At 43.5% G+C, this 17,025-nt stretch overlaps 1 protein-coding gene across 1 annotated transcript in view; it reads right to left on the reverse strand.

The window, feature by feature from the left end:
• The window catches only part of ALPK2 (alpha kinase 2), a 134,760-nt gene that overhangs the window by 23,207 nt on the left and 94,528 nt on the right, over nt 1–17,025 (reverse strand). The window contains exons 7-11 of the mRNA XM_007659803.2: nt 13,084–13,211; nt 12,938–12,973; nt 10,659–10,933; nt 9,580–9,668; nt 3,452–3,669 (exon numbers count right to left, since the gene is read on the reverse strand). Coding sequence (XP_007657993.2) covers nt 3,452–3,669; nt 9,580–9,668; nt 10,659–10,933; nt 12,938–12,973; nt 13,084–13,211 — 746 coding nt within the window. The remainder of the gene's footprint in view (nt 1–3,451; nt 3,670–9,579; nt 9,669–10,658; nt 10,934–12,937; nt 12,974–13,083; nt 13,212–17,025) is intronic.

Here is a 17,025-nt window from a genome sequence, read left to right on the forward strand (position 1 = left end):
GAATTCAGAAGCAACTCTGCCATAAAATGCCAATTAGAATAGCAAGTAGGTATGGGGTAGTAAAGAAAGAGGTTTTGTGAGTGCTATCTCTTCTGAAAATGAGAGGGGACAAAGCATAACAATCACTGGAATTTACTGAATGCTTACTATATGCAGAGTATATAGTCCTTGGGAGAGTACAACAGAGATAGTAGAGATGATTCCTGCCCACCACAAGCTTATATTCTAGAGGAGGAGAAAGTTACTATCCAGTTCATCTCATGAGCAAGATGGATACCTAAAGCTCAGGATTGGTCTGGAGAGACCGTCTCAAGGGAAGTTAGAATGAAGCCTGAAAAAGAGAGGTTTCCAGCACTGCTCAGCTGTGAGGGTGCAAGTGTGGCCTGGGAGCTGGGGCGGGCCATGGTGTGGGATGCTGCCAGGGCCGTGCCAGGGCTATGCCACGGCTGTCTCTGTTGGAGGTCCAGGGGATGGCATGTGGAAGTCAGTTCCGTTCCCAGGAGTGGGTTGGGGGAACAATGACCTGAGCTAGATCCAGCATCCTGCTGTGGGCCAGGGATACCAAATTTGACCTTGACTTGGGTTTGATCTAAGTCCTCAGAGAGTCCTCATCTTCCATGCCCTTCTGTGTCATCCTGACTTACTCCCTTTGCCCTTCCCCCCACTTCCTGTTTAATTAATACCATCGACTGATTGATATTTATTTATATTAACGTCTGTCTCCCCCTCTAGACTGTAAGTTCATTTTGTGCAGGGAATGTGACTGTTTACTGTTGTATTCTCCCAAGCACTTAGTACAGTGCTCTGCACAGTAAGTGCTCGATAAATACGAATGACTGACTGACTTGTGTGGCAAAAAAACACTGTTGCCCATTCTTGACAATCAGTAGCCAAGAGGAGCAGTGTAATTATGGATCATTAGATATTTCCAATAGTACCTAAAACCTTATTTTAGTCCTTCAATCTCTTAGCTCCTATTTTCTTCCTAACCTTCATTCTATAGCTGCTCCATATACACCCAGTTCTCCTTTAACAAAGAAACAAATTGGTAAAACCTCATATGGAATGGGTGATTGCACAGAGTGAGTTTTCTTTAATGGGGGCAGTCTTAACAATAATAATAATTGTGTTATTTGTTAAGCACTTACCATGTGCCAAGTACTGTACTAAATGTTGTAGTGCATACAAGCAGATCGGTTTGGACAGTCCCTGTCCCATGCAGGGCTTACAGTCTCAATCCCATTTTACAGATGAGGTAAATGAGGCACAGAGAAGTGAAGTCACCTGCCAAAGATCACACAACGGACATGTGGCGGAGCCAGGATTACAACCCATGACCTTCTGACTCCCAGGCCCGTGCTTTATCAATTACAGTGTAAAACCTCACATTAAAGAAAACTCAGGCTGTGCAGTCACCATTCCAACACACACCATACATGCACACACAATGCCACTTCCACCAACAGCCAAATCCAAATACACTCACATTGTTGGACTAATGCTTCCTAATTCCCTAACCACATTCTAGCAAAAATGCAGCATGAAAACATGTGTTTTGGTAAATCTGAGTATAACAACATTCACTACTTGCAACTCTTCTCTCTTACTACCTTTGCCCTGTCTCTCCAGCCCATTATCTTGGCATCATCCTTGACTCTGCTCTCTTTATTTCAGCCTCCACACTCATTCAGTCACTACATTAATAATGTTGGTATTTGTTAAGCGCTTACTATGTGCCGAGCACTGTTCTAAGCGCTGGGGTAGACACAGGGGAATCAGGTGGTCCCACGTGGGGCTCACAGTCTTAATCCCCATTTTACAGATGAGGTAACTGAGGCACCGAGAAGTTAAGTGACTTGCCCAAAGTCACACATTGTGCTGGATCTTTCTTTACAATAGCTGCTTCTTTCTCTCAATCCAAATGGCCACCACACTAGTCCAAGCACATAACATCCCGCCAACTCAACTACTGTATCAGCCTCTTCAGAGACCTCCCTGCCTCCAAACTCTACTCTCTGCGGTCCATATTTTACTCTGCTGCCAAGATCATTTTTTTTCTAAAATACTGTTCTGTGTACAATCTCCCCTCTCTTTAAAACTTTCCAATAGTTCCCATTTCTCTCCACATCAAGTAGAATTCCTGACCCCTGTATTCAAGGCCCACAGTCAGCTCTGTCCCCATTACTTTCCCTCATTCCTCTCCCACTACATGTCAGCTCAGATGTCTCCTTCTTTCAGGCCAATGTACTGATTGTGCTTCACTTTTGTCTCTATCACTGCTGTTTGGAACTATTTCCCCTGTTGCATCTGGCAAATTACTGCTTCTCCCCACCTTTGGAGGACCTGGGCTATAATTCCAGATCTTTTCTCCCTCATACTTGACGACTATGAGCCCCATGTGGAAGAGGGACTGAGTCTGATCTGATTATCTTGTGTCTACCACAGTGCTTGGCACATAATAAATGCTCGACACATACCACAATTATTCATAGTATTTCCAAAATCCTATCATTCCAGGAGGACTTCCTTTATTAATCTCTCATCTTTCCACCTTTTCTTCTACATCACCTAAGAATCTGGGTATTTATTCCTGTCCTATCCCAGGAGCACCTACATACATCTTAGCTGCTTTCCCTACTTAGAGAAGCAGCTTGGCTTAGTGGAAAGAGCCCAGGCTTGGGAGTCAGAGGATGTGGCTTCTCATCCTGGCTCTGCCACTTGTCTGCTATGTGACCTTGGGCAAATCACTTAACTTCTCTGTGTCTCAGTTACCTCATCTGTAAAATGGGGATTAAAAGTGTGAGCCCCACGTGGGACAACCTGACTACCCTGTATCTACCCCAGTGCTTAGAACAGTGCTTGGCACATAGTAAGCACTTCACAAATACCATAATTATTATTACTTCTATTCATTTGAGTACCTCACCTTGATTGTAAATTCCTCAAGGGCAGAGATTTTGCCTCCTAACTTTATTGTAGTCACCTGTGTCCTTCATACAGTGCTCTGCACCCAGTATGTGTTCAATAAATACCACTGATTGTTTGACCAATGGTGTTTATTGAGTTCTTACTCTTTGCAGAGCACTGTGCTAAGTGCTTGGGAGAGTACGATATAACAGATTTGGTAGACAGGTTCCCTTCCCACAAGGAGCTTACAACCTCTAGGGGGAAACAGACACTGATATAAATAGATTAAATTGTGGATACATACACAAGCATTTTGGGGCTGAAGGAGGGGTGAATAAAGGGTGAAAGTCCTGGTGATCTGATAGATAGACTGATGGACAGAGCAAGTTGCTAACAGGTAAGGAAAAAGTTAAGAGGCAGGTCATGGGATACAGGAGAATTTACTTGGTTCTTGGATAGTCAAGAATAAAGTCTCTAAATCAGTGCATATTGTGGGTCTTCAGAAAGGGGTTGCCCTTCAGAGCCTGTAGAGAGTTGCCCCTACCTTGCATGTCTGTGACAAGCAAACCACCGCTTGTTTTCTGATACACCCAGTGCTGGAAGGTACAACACTTCTGGCCAGCCTCAGATTCTCTTCTCAGGAAATTGATTTCCTTCCCATCCCTAATAGAATACTTGACAAATTCCCCAATCAGCTCCTCCTCCACTGTGGCATAAGGGATGTTGTTTTCAGGCCGATGAATAAGGAAAATTGGAATGATCCTAGGGAGAGAAAGAACACGATCATTTCAAAATTCTCACGAAGGAAAGAAAAAGAATTGTACCAGAATGCTCAAAACTGACCCCAAGTGGCTGTGGGGAGCCCAGAGGAGTGATTACTAAGTTCTACTAGCCTTGAGGCTTAAAGTCTCTTTTGTGTGTGATTGAGCAGGAGCCAAGGACTTTCCCCAGAAACCACGGGAAAGTAGAGGAGAAAGGCATTCTTGCAATTAGGTGCAATTTCCCTTACAGAGACTTTAGTCTGTATTGCAGTCAGAGCTCCAGGGAACCTTTGCAAAATTTTAAAGGTATTCGTTAAGTGCTTACTATGTGTCAGGTACTGTAATAATAATAATGATGGTATTTGTTAAGTACTTACTATGTGTCCAGCACTGTTCTAAGCACTGGGGTAGACACAAGGTAATCAGGTTGGACACGGTCCTCATCCCACATGGGGCTCAGAGTCTTAACCCCCATTTTACAAATGAGGAAACTGAGGCACAGAGAAGTTAAGTGACTTGCCCAAGGTCATACACAGACAAGTGGCAGAGTTGGGATTGGAACCCATGCCCTCTGATTCCCAAGCCTGTGCTCTTGCCACTAGGCCATCTTGTCATTAGGCCCTGCTGCTTCCCAGCATCTGACCCAATCACTGTATTAAGTTCTGAAGCAGATACAAGATAATCAGGTTGGACACTGCCCCTGTCCCACTTGGGGTTCACAGTCAGAAGGAAAAGGATTTAATCCCATTTTACAGATCAGGTAACTGAGGCACTCAGAAGTTAAGTGAGAAACAGCATTCCCTAGTGGACAGGGCACACCGCTGGGGGTCTGAAGGATCAGGGTTCTAGTCCCAGCTCCACCACTAGACTGCTGTGTGACCTTGGGCAAGTTACTTAACTTCTCTGTGCCTCAGGGACCTTATCTGTAAAATGGGGATCTACACTTGAGTCACAGGTGGGACATGGAATGTGTCCAACCTGATTTGCTTGTATCTACCTCACCATTTAGAACAGTACCTGGGACATGGTAAACAGTTAATAAATACCATAAAAAAATGACATCCAAGATTACACAAAAGACAAGTAAAAAAGCCCAGATCCTCTGGCTCCTAGGCACATGGTTTGTTCCACTAGGGTACACTGCTTCCCCCGAACCTCATTTTAGCTGTTAGCTTCACCCTCCCAGCCCCATTATACCATTTTCCAGAGCTGGTACCCAAGAGCCCATTAGCAGGATTAAACTGTATCTCATATCCTGGCTTCCTCTCCCCCACCCTCACACAGTCCTCCCCAACTCCTCCAGCTGGACATGTTAATGTATGTTAATGAGCCGTGAAATGGCCAGAAAGCAGGTGAAGGAAGAGAGAGAAAAGGGACCAGGGAAAGCCTGGATAATCCTTGAATTGGATAATGAGCCTCTGAATAATTAAGAATTAGCTATAGTTTATGAACCCTCCGTAGCTAAGGCAGCTTTTCTCGGTTTTCATTATGCCAAGTTGGTTTTGCTAAGCAGTAAAATTGCCCTGTGAGGAAGGGAATTAAAAAATGCTGTTGAAGGAGTTCACACCCTACCTCTGAGACCAAATAATCTGTGGTTTTTTGGAGGAACTCTGAAAGACCCCTGGACCTGCAGACTCTTCTCCAAATTGGAATCATGACAGAGGGAAAATTTTCAGCTAGGGTAGTATCCGCCCAGACAATAGGGAAAAAGGCCGAGAGAAGTATGTTTCTGAGAAGAGATATTCAGCAATTAAGAGCTGGAGGTCATGTTATGTTTTAGCTTTCCGGACCTGCTCATTGTCAAATTGGTGATGAGGGTGGATCACTAAACTGGGCAGAAAAAATGAAAACTTCATCTTAAACCTAATGGGATCGGAGGTCCCCAATTCAATGGGTACAGTCATGAATTTTGGGGTGTTGTATCTGTCTTACCCTGAAAAGCTTCTGACGAGTCCCACTTTTGGGGAGGTGACAGCTGTTCACCAGCTGCAGCAAGGAAATGGAGCGGTGGTGCAGAGGCCACCCAACTGGAACACTCCAGAACAGATAGAGCCGCCGGTGGTGAGAGCCCTGCTGGCTTGGCTGTGGTGATAGCGGCAGAGTCCTGCTGGTGTAGTTAAGGCTTTGCATCGAAACCCAGCTGCTGAAGCCAAAGTACTAGTATGGGGAAAATAGATGCACCCTTGGAGAACTTTGGTGTGTCAAGTGTGTGCACATCTCTGTGTGTATATGCTTCTGAATGTACATGTCCGCCTATGTGTGTGTGTGCATATTTGCTTGTGGCAAAGAAGTCCAACATGAAAATCCATCCTAAGTCCTGTTTTGTTTCATTCTGTATGGTATTTGTTAAGCGCTTACTCTGCGCCAAGCGCTGTACTAAGCACTAGGCTAGATACAAGCTAATCAGGTTGGACACGGTCCATGTGTCACATGGGGCTCAGTCTTAATCCCCATTTTACAGTTGAGGTAACTGAGGCCCAGAAAAGTTAAGTGATTTGTCCAAGGTCACACAGCAGACAAATGGTCCCCTAGCAACTATATCTTTGGCTCCATCACTGCAGGTTCAGGTTGTAAGGCCTCAGAGAGATGGGCCAAAATGAGTAACTGCAACAAAACCTGCTGACAAAAGTTCTAGAACAGATGCATTGAATGAGGTTGGAACCCAGTAGAGCCGATGTCCAGTTTTAGCTTCTCACCTTCAGAAACCATAGTTTTTGAAGAATGAAATCTATGTAGCCCTGACCCTTCAGGATGCATTTTATTTTTTCCCCAGGGATTTTTGCCCTGCTCCCTCTTTGACTGGGCATCTTCATTAGTGAAGGTATTTTGCAGTGTGCAGCTGTATTCTAGTTGACCCCTTGAGTTGAACTGTCAAAGTTCCCTCTAGAATTAACCAATTGGATGAGGAATTATTAAAATAAGGTAGCATCCCTTTAACAATCTGTTAAAGGGCAACAATGAGCTATTCATTATAGAATTAAACTCTGTCCCGACCCAGCAGGTTCTCATTTGCATTCTTAATTTGACCCCATTGATAATCATGAATGCAAAAAAGGAAGCTGCCTCCGGTGAAGTGTTTGCCTTTGAAGGCCCTGTTTTTCTGTAAAGAAATCCAAAAGATCCTCTGGTCAATGGGATGGTCTATTGAGGGAAGTAAATGTGGGGTCTGAGTTGGGTTTTCAATGCCCCTATCATGAAACTCTAACAGAGGTTCAATGTGTGGTACTGACAAAGCTTTCTTTGTCAAATTCATGCTCCTTCCCCTCCCTAACTCCAAAAAATAGCTCCAGCAAAGGTTGGTAATCTACTTTTGGTGCCTAGAGAGACCCTTCACAGCTGCTGTTGAGGAACCCCTTTCTTGTGGGAGTTGTCGTCTTCTATTTTTTTTAATGGCATTTGTTAGTGTTTACTATGTACCAGGCACTGTTCCAAGTGCTGGGGTAGATACATGCTAATCAGGTTGGACACAGTCTATGTCCCATGTAGGGTTCACAGTCTTAACACCAATTTTACAGATGAGATAACTGGGGAACAGAGGAGTTAAATGACTTGCCCAAGGTCGCAAGTGGTGGAGCTGAGATTAGAAACCAGGTCCTTCTGACTCCCAGGCACATGGTCTTGCTGCTTCTTGACCAGCACTTTGCCAAAGGCTGTCAAACCTTCCTCGGAGCTCCAAAACCACTAAGTCGTGTACGCCCAACAAGTACTCTTTACATACACATACACACGTACACACACATATGTGTCAATGTGAAAAGTGCCCCAAAACCTGCCTCTTTTAAACTGTATTGAAATCACTGCCACATATGTAGAGAAACAGCATGACCTGGTGAATAGAGAACAGGCCTGGGAGTCAGAAGGTCCTTGGTTCTCATCCTGGTTCCGCCCCATATCTATGTGACCTTGGGCAAGTCACTTCACTTCTCTGTGACTCAGTTACCTCACCGGTAAAATGGGGATTAAGACTATGAGCTCCATGTCGGACAAGGATTGTGTCCAACCTGATTATTTTATATCTATCCCAGCGTTTAGAACAGTGTTTGAAACACCACTTAACAAACACCACATCAAATGATTCCCTTCTGTGAGAAAGAAGTAGCCTGGGAATAAAACTTTCTTTTTCAAAGTATGACAGAAATTTAGGAGGAAGAGAGGAGTTAGTTCTTATAATAATAATAATGATGGTAATATTCATTAAAACACAATTAACAAATTGCCTCAGTGCAGTGGGGCAGTGGGAGTGCAGTTCTGGAGGCATGCAGAGCCCTTTTAGACCCAGATAGACTGGGAGGGAAATAGACAGACTCTCCCAATTGCTTAATATGGTGTTCTGCATATAGTAAGTGTTCAAGAAATACAATTGATTGATTGATTAAGGGCTTCTTATGTGCCAACCATCCTACTAAACGTTGCAGTAGATATTAGGTAATCAAGTCACGAGATACCTTAACTCTGCCTCATATACATCATATCCTAGGCAGGGAACAGGTCTATCAACTCTATTCATTCAATCGTATTTCCATCGTATTGAAATACTCTTGTATTTCACTCTCCCAAGCGCTTAGTTCAGTGTTCTGCACGCAGTAAGTGCTTAATCAGTCCCACTGATTAATTGATGCTGTGTTTAAATAGTGGATGAGATTCACAGAGGCTTGACTTTATATGCTGATGTATTTGGCCTAATTTGTGTGGCTGAAATCGGGGCCTGTATTTTACAAAGCTACTTCATACTCAGAGGGAAGATACTGCTGGCAGGGAGTGGACAGTCACTCTGTGGTGTACATAGTATGATCGACACGTCAGTTCAGACCTCTACCATAGGTTTCTGAGTGCATTCCCTTCCCTGATATTTACTACATATATTCTGAATGATATGCCTATACGTACAGTAAAGTTGGTATTTTAGGTTTCTGAACAAATAGTCAACTGTATTTATTGAGCGCTTACTCTGTGGACAGCACTGTACTAAATGCTTGGGAGAGTACAATATAACAATATGATAGACACATTCCCTGCCCACATTGAGCTTGCAGTCTAGAGAAGACAGGTAAGCAGGCACCCAAGTGGTCAAAAAAACTAGAAATTTGGGCAGCACTAGTGACTATTTAGAGTAGTAAACCAGGATTGGATATGGCCTTGGGTTTGGTCAATAATATTATTTATGTATGATTTACCAGAACATGTTGGATCATCATGAGTTTATGCTGAAGGAATTCTCAAAAGGATTCTCTTCCTGCCTCAAATAAGATCACATCAAAAAAAGCTTATGGAAAATTTTGGACTGATAGCAGCTTGAAAGGTGAGACTTGACAGCTTCTGTTTATGACTGCCATTCTGGATGCCTGCAGAGCCCTTTGAGATCCAGATGGATTTGGAAGGAAATAAACAGATTTTTTCCTTGGGGTAGTCATAAGAGGAGGTTCCATCAACTATTCTCCAAGCAACTGAGGGCAAACCCGAACACTGAGGCAGCGAAGGGCTAGTGTTCTTTCACATCTAGTGTTTCTGAAGAGCAGAGGGGCCTGCAATTTATGACTCCAGAACAAGAGCAGGGCTCTTTTTGGATTTGGATTTACAACCATTAGAAATGTAATGAAGTCAACTACCTCAATGTGGGCTTCAATTGCATGGTTGGCTCTTTGCACACCAACTGCTCAGCAGTTTCATTTTGTTTGGCTCTTCTGCCCCAAATAGGTTTCTGACCCTTGCCATTAGAGTAAAGTCTCAAGTTCTTATGTAATTCCGAGGACTTTAAGAGCTCTTTTGCATTCTTTTATCTCTCCCGGGGAGCAGATGGGAATGATTGAGAAAGTGGTTTTGCCGCCACCTCTCGTATTTCTAATCTTTCAGTCCCTCCTGTCTCTCCTGGGAGGCAGATGGTGGCCTTAACAACCAGAACACACGTACTCACTCTGGCACTTCTCCAAAGCCTTCCAAAGGCTGGGCTTCTGCTGCATAGATCTTGGCATACTGTCTGGCAGTGTTTTGCACATAACACTCCTGTATCACCGAGAGACATTGAAACCGATTGTTAAAGGAGAAAATCAGAAAGGGAGCTGTCTGACAAAGCTAAGGCCAGCGATAGAGAACACATTTCATTTTTATGAACCCTAAGCACTTGATCTATCAAATGATATTAGGTCTATACCTAGATGGATGCCTGTCAATCACATAAATGCCAAAAGGGGCTTCTTACTTACTTACTTACTTACAAAAGGGACCCCGAGCTCCCGTGTCCCACGTGATTATCCAGATGATATCCATAATGCAATGGGGTTCCAGGTCAAGATGGGAGTATACGGCAATTAGGCATGCGTTTGAACTGCTTTTCAATATCAATCAATCAATGGTGTTTATTGAGCAGAATATTGTACTAAGCGTTTGGGAGAGTACAATATAACAGAGTTGGCAGTCAAGTTCCCTGCCCACAAAAAAGGTGATGAACTTGCAGAGCTAACCACATCCTCTGGCCTAATTGTTGTTGTTTTATGCTTTCGAGTCTTGTCCGACCCATAGCGACGTTATGGACACATCTCTCCCAGAACACCCCACTTCCATCTGCAATCGTTCCGGTAGTGTATCCATAGAGTTTTCTTGGTAAAAATGCGGACACAGTTTACCATTGTCTCCTTCCGCACAGTAAACCTGAGTCCCTGCCTTCGACTCTCTCCCAAGCTGCTGCTGCCCAGCACAAGTGAGTTTTGACTGGTAGCAGAGTGCCTTCCACTCACTAGCCACTGCTCAAGCTAGGAATGGAATGGATATGCCTCTGCTTAACTCTCCCTCCCACAGTCGAGACTGATAAAGTACTGGAAACTGGCCCTTGTGAGGACACCACTTTCGTGTTCAGTTCCCAGGCCTGGGGAAATCCCTGCCTCAAGGCACTTTCCCTGGCTATTGACTCAGCTCAAGCTCTTAACCTCCGGCCAGCTCAGCCTTCAGACGGGGGACTGTCTCCAGAGTCTACTCTATGCGGGATGGAGAACTGACCTGAGTGGCGAGTTTGTAGTTCCTCTGAACAAGTTCATCATTGTTTTTGGTCCCATAGGCAATAGCATTGTGCACTTTGAGAACGCAGGCGTGGCCCGGGAGGAAGACTGGCGTGAGGCCTTGCATCACCTTGCTGCGGAAAGCCTTGCGGTGGACACCCTCGCCGAAATGCAGCTCTTCCGTCGCGATCTGGCCTCGCAGGTTGCCTCCGAAGTAGCTATCGCTGATGAAGTCTTCTCTGAAGATGAGCTGGCTGAATTCTATCTCTTCACACCCTGAAACAGAGCCCACTGTTGGTAATAATAATACTTGATGATAATAATGATAATCAGGTCTTCTCTGATTAAGCCTTCTTTTCCTTTTCTTCCACTCCCCTCTGTGTTGCCCTGATTTGCTCCCTTTATTCATCCTCCCTCCCAGCCCCATATGCTTATATACATATCTGTAGTTTATTTTTTTTATTATTGTCTGTCTCCCCCTCTAGTTTAAGCTTGTTGTGGGCAGGGACTGTGTCTTTATATTGTACTCTCCCAAGTTCTTAGTACAGTGCTCTGCACGTAGTAAGAGGTTAATAAATACATTTGACTGACTACTATGCATCAAGCACTGTGCTAAGCATTGGATTAGAGCTGATTACAGCCATCTTTGTCCCAGATGGGGCTCACAGCATAAGGGTGAGGGAGAACAGGTATGGAATCCCCATTATATAGATGAGGAAACTGGGGCACAGAAAAGTTAAGTGACTAGTCCAAGGACACACAGAGCAGGCAAATGATGGAGCCAGGATTAGAGCCTACGTCTCCTGACTCCCAATCTTTTAGTCTTTCCACTGGGCCATGATGCTCCTCCATCATTTAGCAAAGTATCTCTCTTTGTATCTACACCTCCCTGCATGCACTCTGGCTTAGTTCAGCATTAGTCCAGTGAAAAAGTAGATAAGAGATGGCAGCCTCTCTTATATCTAATGCCTAATGTTTCTCAAATACCGTGGGCCTCAACTTCAGTACACATGGATTGCCTTCATCCTTCAGGAAGGAGCAACCTGGCCTAGTGGGTAGAGCACATGCCTAGGAGTCAGAGGTCCTGGCTTCTAATCTCAGCTCCGTCACTTGTCGGCTGTATGATCTTAGGCAAGTCACTTAACTTATCTGTGCTTCAGTTCCCTCATCTGCAGAATGGGGATTCAATACCTGGTCTCCCACCTACTTAAACTGAGAGTCCCTTATAGGACCTGATGATCTTGTATCTCCCCCACTGCTTAGTACAGTGCTGGACACATAGTAAGAGCTTAACGAATACCATGATTATTGTTATTATTAAGGTTTTCTTGACAGATATTCACTTGCATTTCTCAGATTCAGTCCATGCAGAAATTCTTCAGAATACAATTCAGGCTTGATTCAAGTGGTATTCATTAATCTCTTCTTTTAACTCCAGCTTCTTGCATTTCCTATTGCGCATAGTCATAGATCTCCCCGGCAAGGATGATTGCGTTGTGGGCAAATCACTATAATATATCAGTAACTGCTTTATGAGAGATATAGTGAGGAGCTAGGTGTCTTCAGCAGTGGCTTCTGAGCAGGTTGTCTGCCAAGTGCGTATGTGTGTGTGCCTGTTTTGGGGTATGTGTGTGTGTGTGTGTGTGTGTGTGTGTGTGTGTGTGTGTGTTTGTAATTGCCTATGGGTTTCAAAGGAAAGGAAGAAAGCCCTCCTGTCTTTTAGAAGTGTATAGATGAAATGAGCTACTCTGTCAGACACCTGGCCTACTTCACGCAGTTCATGCAGCAGGCAAAACTGAAAAACTAATCAAAGGAATAATATGTGCAACTTGAAAGCTGGGTGCTCGAAAATACATTGAAGGTGCCACCCAGAGAAATTCTGGATGGTAAGTCTGATTTCTGTGTGTGAGTTTTGGGGCCCTTAGCCTCTAAAATACACTGAACAACAAAATTGAGCTCTAATTTTGGCATTCCAGAGGCTTGTGATAATGGCACAACTGTAATGATAAAAATTGAGGTCCTAATATCTTAAGAAAGTGCAATGCTTCAATTCTTATTGTACCTCAGAGTCAATGGGTTTGGAGACATAAAGGGATTATTAGTTTTCACTTATTACTTCAGGGGTCGTGTTTTTCTCTGCAGGCTACTCCCTGTACTTTAATGCAAGCTGGCAGTAAATGTCCAAGGTGATTTTACTTCCACCACTTGGCCCGGGGAGTATCTATTTTATGATTCAGTCGTGAGACAATTTTTCCTGACATTCATCCAAAATGGGCTTACCTTTAATATCCTGATGGTATGAAAGCTTTTCCAGAACTGAAAGGAGACAAGAGACAAGAAACACTGTAGAACTGAACTGAACTGTGTGCAGTAACTGAATGATTGGAACTAGACATTCCTTCTCCATCCACAATGCTGGGAATTACCTTCAGATGTTAAATTAAATTCAGCTGTCACCTTTCCGTAAGTGTTCTTCAGGCAGCAATAATACAAGCCTTGGTCTTTTTTACTAGCTTGAACAATGGCCAAGGACACCGTAGAATGGTCTCCTGCACTAGAAGGGAAAAAATAACATTTGCCATTTAATTATTTTCAAGTCACATCTTTATAAGATGCTTACAGAGGAAGTCCAGCACCCTTTTCTCCTGCAACCAATTCGTTGTGTGAACTATTTATTGTGGAGGGATGAGCTACTGTATTTGGCCATTTGTGGAGTAAACACAGTGAGTGTTGAAAGCTATGAACTTTAAAATAACCCATCAACCTATAGAATTTATGAAGTACTCATTTATTGATGAACTGTAAGCTCCTTGAGGCCCAGGTCTGCGTTTACCAAATGGCTTGTACTCTCCGAAGTGCTTTAGTTCAGTGCTCTATACAAAGTAAATGGTCAATCAACTGATCAATCAATCAATTGATTGATTCATTGATTGAGGCCATACTCTGTCTAGAGCATGTGGTCTCCGCCTTCAAAGAGTTTACAATCAAGCAGGGGAGTCAGACTCTAAAATAAATTATAAGGAGGGAGATGCAAGTTTAAATTTATGTATACTTATGTGTACATAGGGACTACAGGGGTCCCAATGAAGGAGTACCAAATTACTTAGGTGATGCAGAAGTGCTGTAGACTGTAAGCTTCATTTGGGTAGGGATCACAACTACCAACTCTGTTGTACTCTCCCGAGGTACAGTGCTCTGCACACTGTAAGTGTGCAGTAAATACCACCGATTGATTAGTTGTTGAAGTAGATGTAGGAGAGATGAGAATAAGATTCAATGAGCTGGTTGGTTTAAGAGCGATATGTGCAGCTGGGGTGTAGTGGCAGAGGAGCAATAATAAACAAGGGGGAGAGTGCTGATTGAATGCCTTAAAGGCAATGGTTAAGAGTTTCTGCCAGACTTGGAGAAGAATAGGCAACCACTGGACATTTTTGAGGAGTTGGGGGAAATGCATACAAAAAAAATTTATAAAAACTTATTTGAGAGAGCACTTATCCTCCCAATGTCTTTAAATCTACCTACATTTAAAGATTAGAACACACAACATAAAGTATGAGCATACTGCATAGCAGAATACCAAAGGGTTCAGAGTTGTTGATGGAAGAAGCAGTCTTCATTAATGGATATTTGGGGTGATGTGCCCTACCACTGCAGAAAAGCTTTTCAAGATTTATGGTTGTTACAGAAGCCAAAACCACAGCATGAGGATTTAACTTTAACAAAGGGAAGAATATCTTGATAATGCAGGTTTTTACTCTTTCCAATGGTTCACAAAAACATTATGAAATGATCTTCCCTGGCAGCCTTTACAACAGGACATGTTTTCACTGCCTGAGACAATGAAGGTGTAATTGGGTCTGAAAGTGTGGGCTTAGATCTGAATCACTAGTAATATCCTGAGGATATTTCATTCCCTTGGACTCACTTTTTTATGCTCCAGGACAATATTACCACTTACCCGCTCAGGAACCATTACGAAAGGGACTACATACGAGGATTATGGCTCATGACAGATCCGCTCTAATACAGCTCCCCACTGGCCGCACCAGTCAGGGTACAACCTCCCAGTTAGATGCACACCTTTACAGCAAAGGCCTGTAGATTATAGCTACAAGAAATCCAAACTCCCAAATGATTCCCAAACACCTCTCCTTAGTTCCATCCATCTAGAAGTCCTGGATGATGAGCAAGCTCCTCCTATCTTTAGATGATGGATAGTGAATGTGTCCGCTAATTATCTTGGATAGTACTCTTCCAAGCACTTAGAACAGTGCTCTGCACGTAGTAAGAGTTCAATAAATACCATTGATTGATGAGTGGTGGTATACAGAGACATACAGAACCCTTTCTCCAAGGAAATTCCTCATCGGATGATGTAAACTGTAAGCACCTTTTCTTATGGTGCTTGTCAAATGCTTACTATGTGCCAGGCACTGTACTAAGCACTGGGGTAGATACAAGGTAGTCGGGTCGGACACAGGCCCTGTTCCAAATAGGGTTTATAGTCTTAATTCCCATTTTACAGATGAGGTAACTGAGGCACCCAAAGTGAAATGGCTTGCCTAAGGTCAAACAGCAGAAAAGTGGCAGAGCTGGGATTAGAACCCAGGTCCTCTGATTCCCAGAACCATGCTCTTTCCACTAGGCCACATTGCTTCTCCTTGTGGGCAGGGATTATGTTTATCCAGTCTATTATTTTGTACTTTCCCAAGTGCTTACTACAGTGCTCAATACATATTAAAAGCTCAATAAGCACTTTTGATTTGCCGCTTAATGTAAGCAGTATTGATTGCAATGATGTTATATGTGGGAAGCCCTTCCTTGAGAGGTCCCTGTGTTGATGTGGGTACTGTGAACCTTTTGAGAGTTTTTCCTTGAGCAATTCCAGTTCAGAACTGAACATGACTTTTGCATCAGGCAACCTCCCTGCACCTCTCTGACCTCTCTGTACCTCACTGACCTCCACGTAACCTGCCTCGCCCTTCTACAATCCATATTTCACTCTGCTGCCCAGATCATTTTTCTAAAAAAACATTCAGTGCAAGTCTCTCTTCTCTCCTCAAGAACCTCCAGTGGTTGTCCTTCTACAACCACTGTAGAGGTAGAAGGACAACCACTGCATCAAACAGAAACTCCTTTATGTTTAGCCTTAAAGCATTAAATCAGCTCTCCCCCTCCTACCTCTCAATGATTTTTTTTACTATACCCAAACCCACATACTCCTTTACTACCAACCTACTCACAGTACCTTGATCTCCTCTATCCTACATCTGACCCCTTGCCCACATCCTCCTACTGGCGTGGAACTCCCTCCCCCCTCATACACAACAGACCATTATTCTCCCCTTCTTCAAAGGCTTATTAAAATCATATCTCCTCCAAGAGGCCTTCCTCCACTAAGCCCTCATTTCCTCTATTTTTTCTCCCTTTTGTTTCACCTATGCACTTGGATATTCATCCCATCCTTGACCCCACAGTATTTATTTGGAATTTATTTTAATGACTGTCTCCCCTCCTTGACTTTTAGGTCCTGGTGAGCAGGAAATGTGTCTACCAACTCTATCACATTGTAATAATAATAATAATTAGGGTATTTGTTACTATGTGCCAAGCACTGTTCTAAGCGCTGGGGTAGGTACAAGGTAATCAGGTTGTCTCACACAGGGCTCACAGTCTTCATCCCCATTTTACAGATGAGGTAACTGATGCTCAGGGAAGTGAAATGACTTGCCCAGAGTCACCCAGCTGACAAGTGGTAGAGCCAGGATTGGAACCCACGACCTCTGACTCCCAACCCCGTGCTCTTTCCACTAAGCCCCACTGTTTTTCCCAAAGACTTTGTTCAGTGCCATGGGTACAACCTGTGAGATAGTAGGGTGGTGGTGTTGTCTACAATGATGTGAAAATCTCAAGGGGACAGACTTTGGATGAGAAGACGAGGACATCTGTTTTGGACTTGTTAAGGAAGGGCAGGGACTTCATCTAATACCATGATTATATTACTTGCTTCCTATATGCCCAGGCACTATGTTAAACACCTGGGTACATACAAGATATTAAGATCATTAAAGTCTCTGTCCCACATAAACTTATAATCGACGAGGGAAGGAGAGTAGGCTATTATATATTATTATTATATGCTCTCAAGTTATCAAATTCAGGGTTCTGCATAAGTTCTGCTCAGTATATTGGACAATGAAGGCATTAATAAGCTCAGAAAGCAATCTCTTGAATGTGATAAAGGGCCCGTTTCCCTTCCTGTCCCTTCTCTGAAGTCTTTATGCTCCTTCTGGATGAAGGGAACACATTCTGAGAGATGGACCCAAGTTTTGCTGAGGGAGAGTAATAATATTAAACTATGGAATTTG

The sequence above is a fragment of the Ornithorhynchus anatinus genome, chromosome 3, assembly GCF_004115215.2.
Source record: "Ornithorhynchus anatinus isolate Pmale09 chromosome 3, mOrnAna1.pri.v4, whole genome shotgun sequence".
Lineage (NCBI taxonomy): Eukaryota > Metazoa > Chordata > Mammalia > Monotremata > Ornithorhynchidae > Ornithorhynchus > Ornithorhynchus anatinus.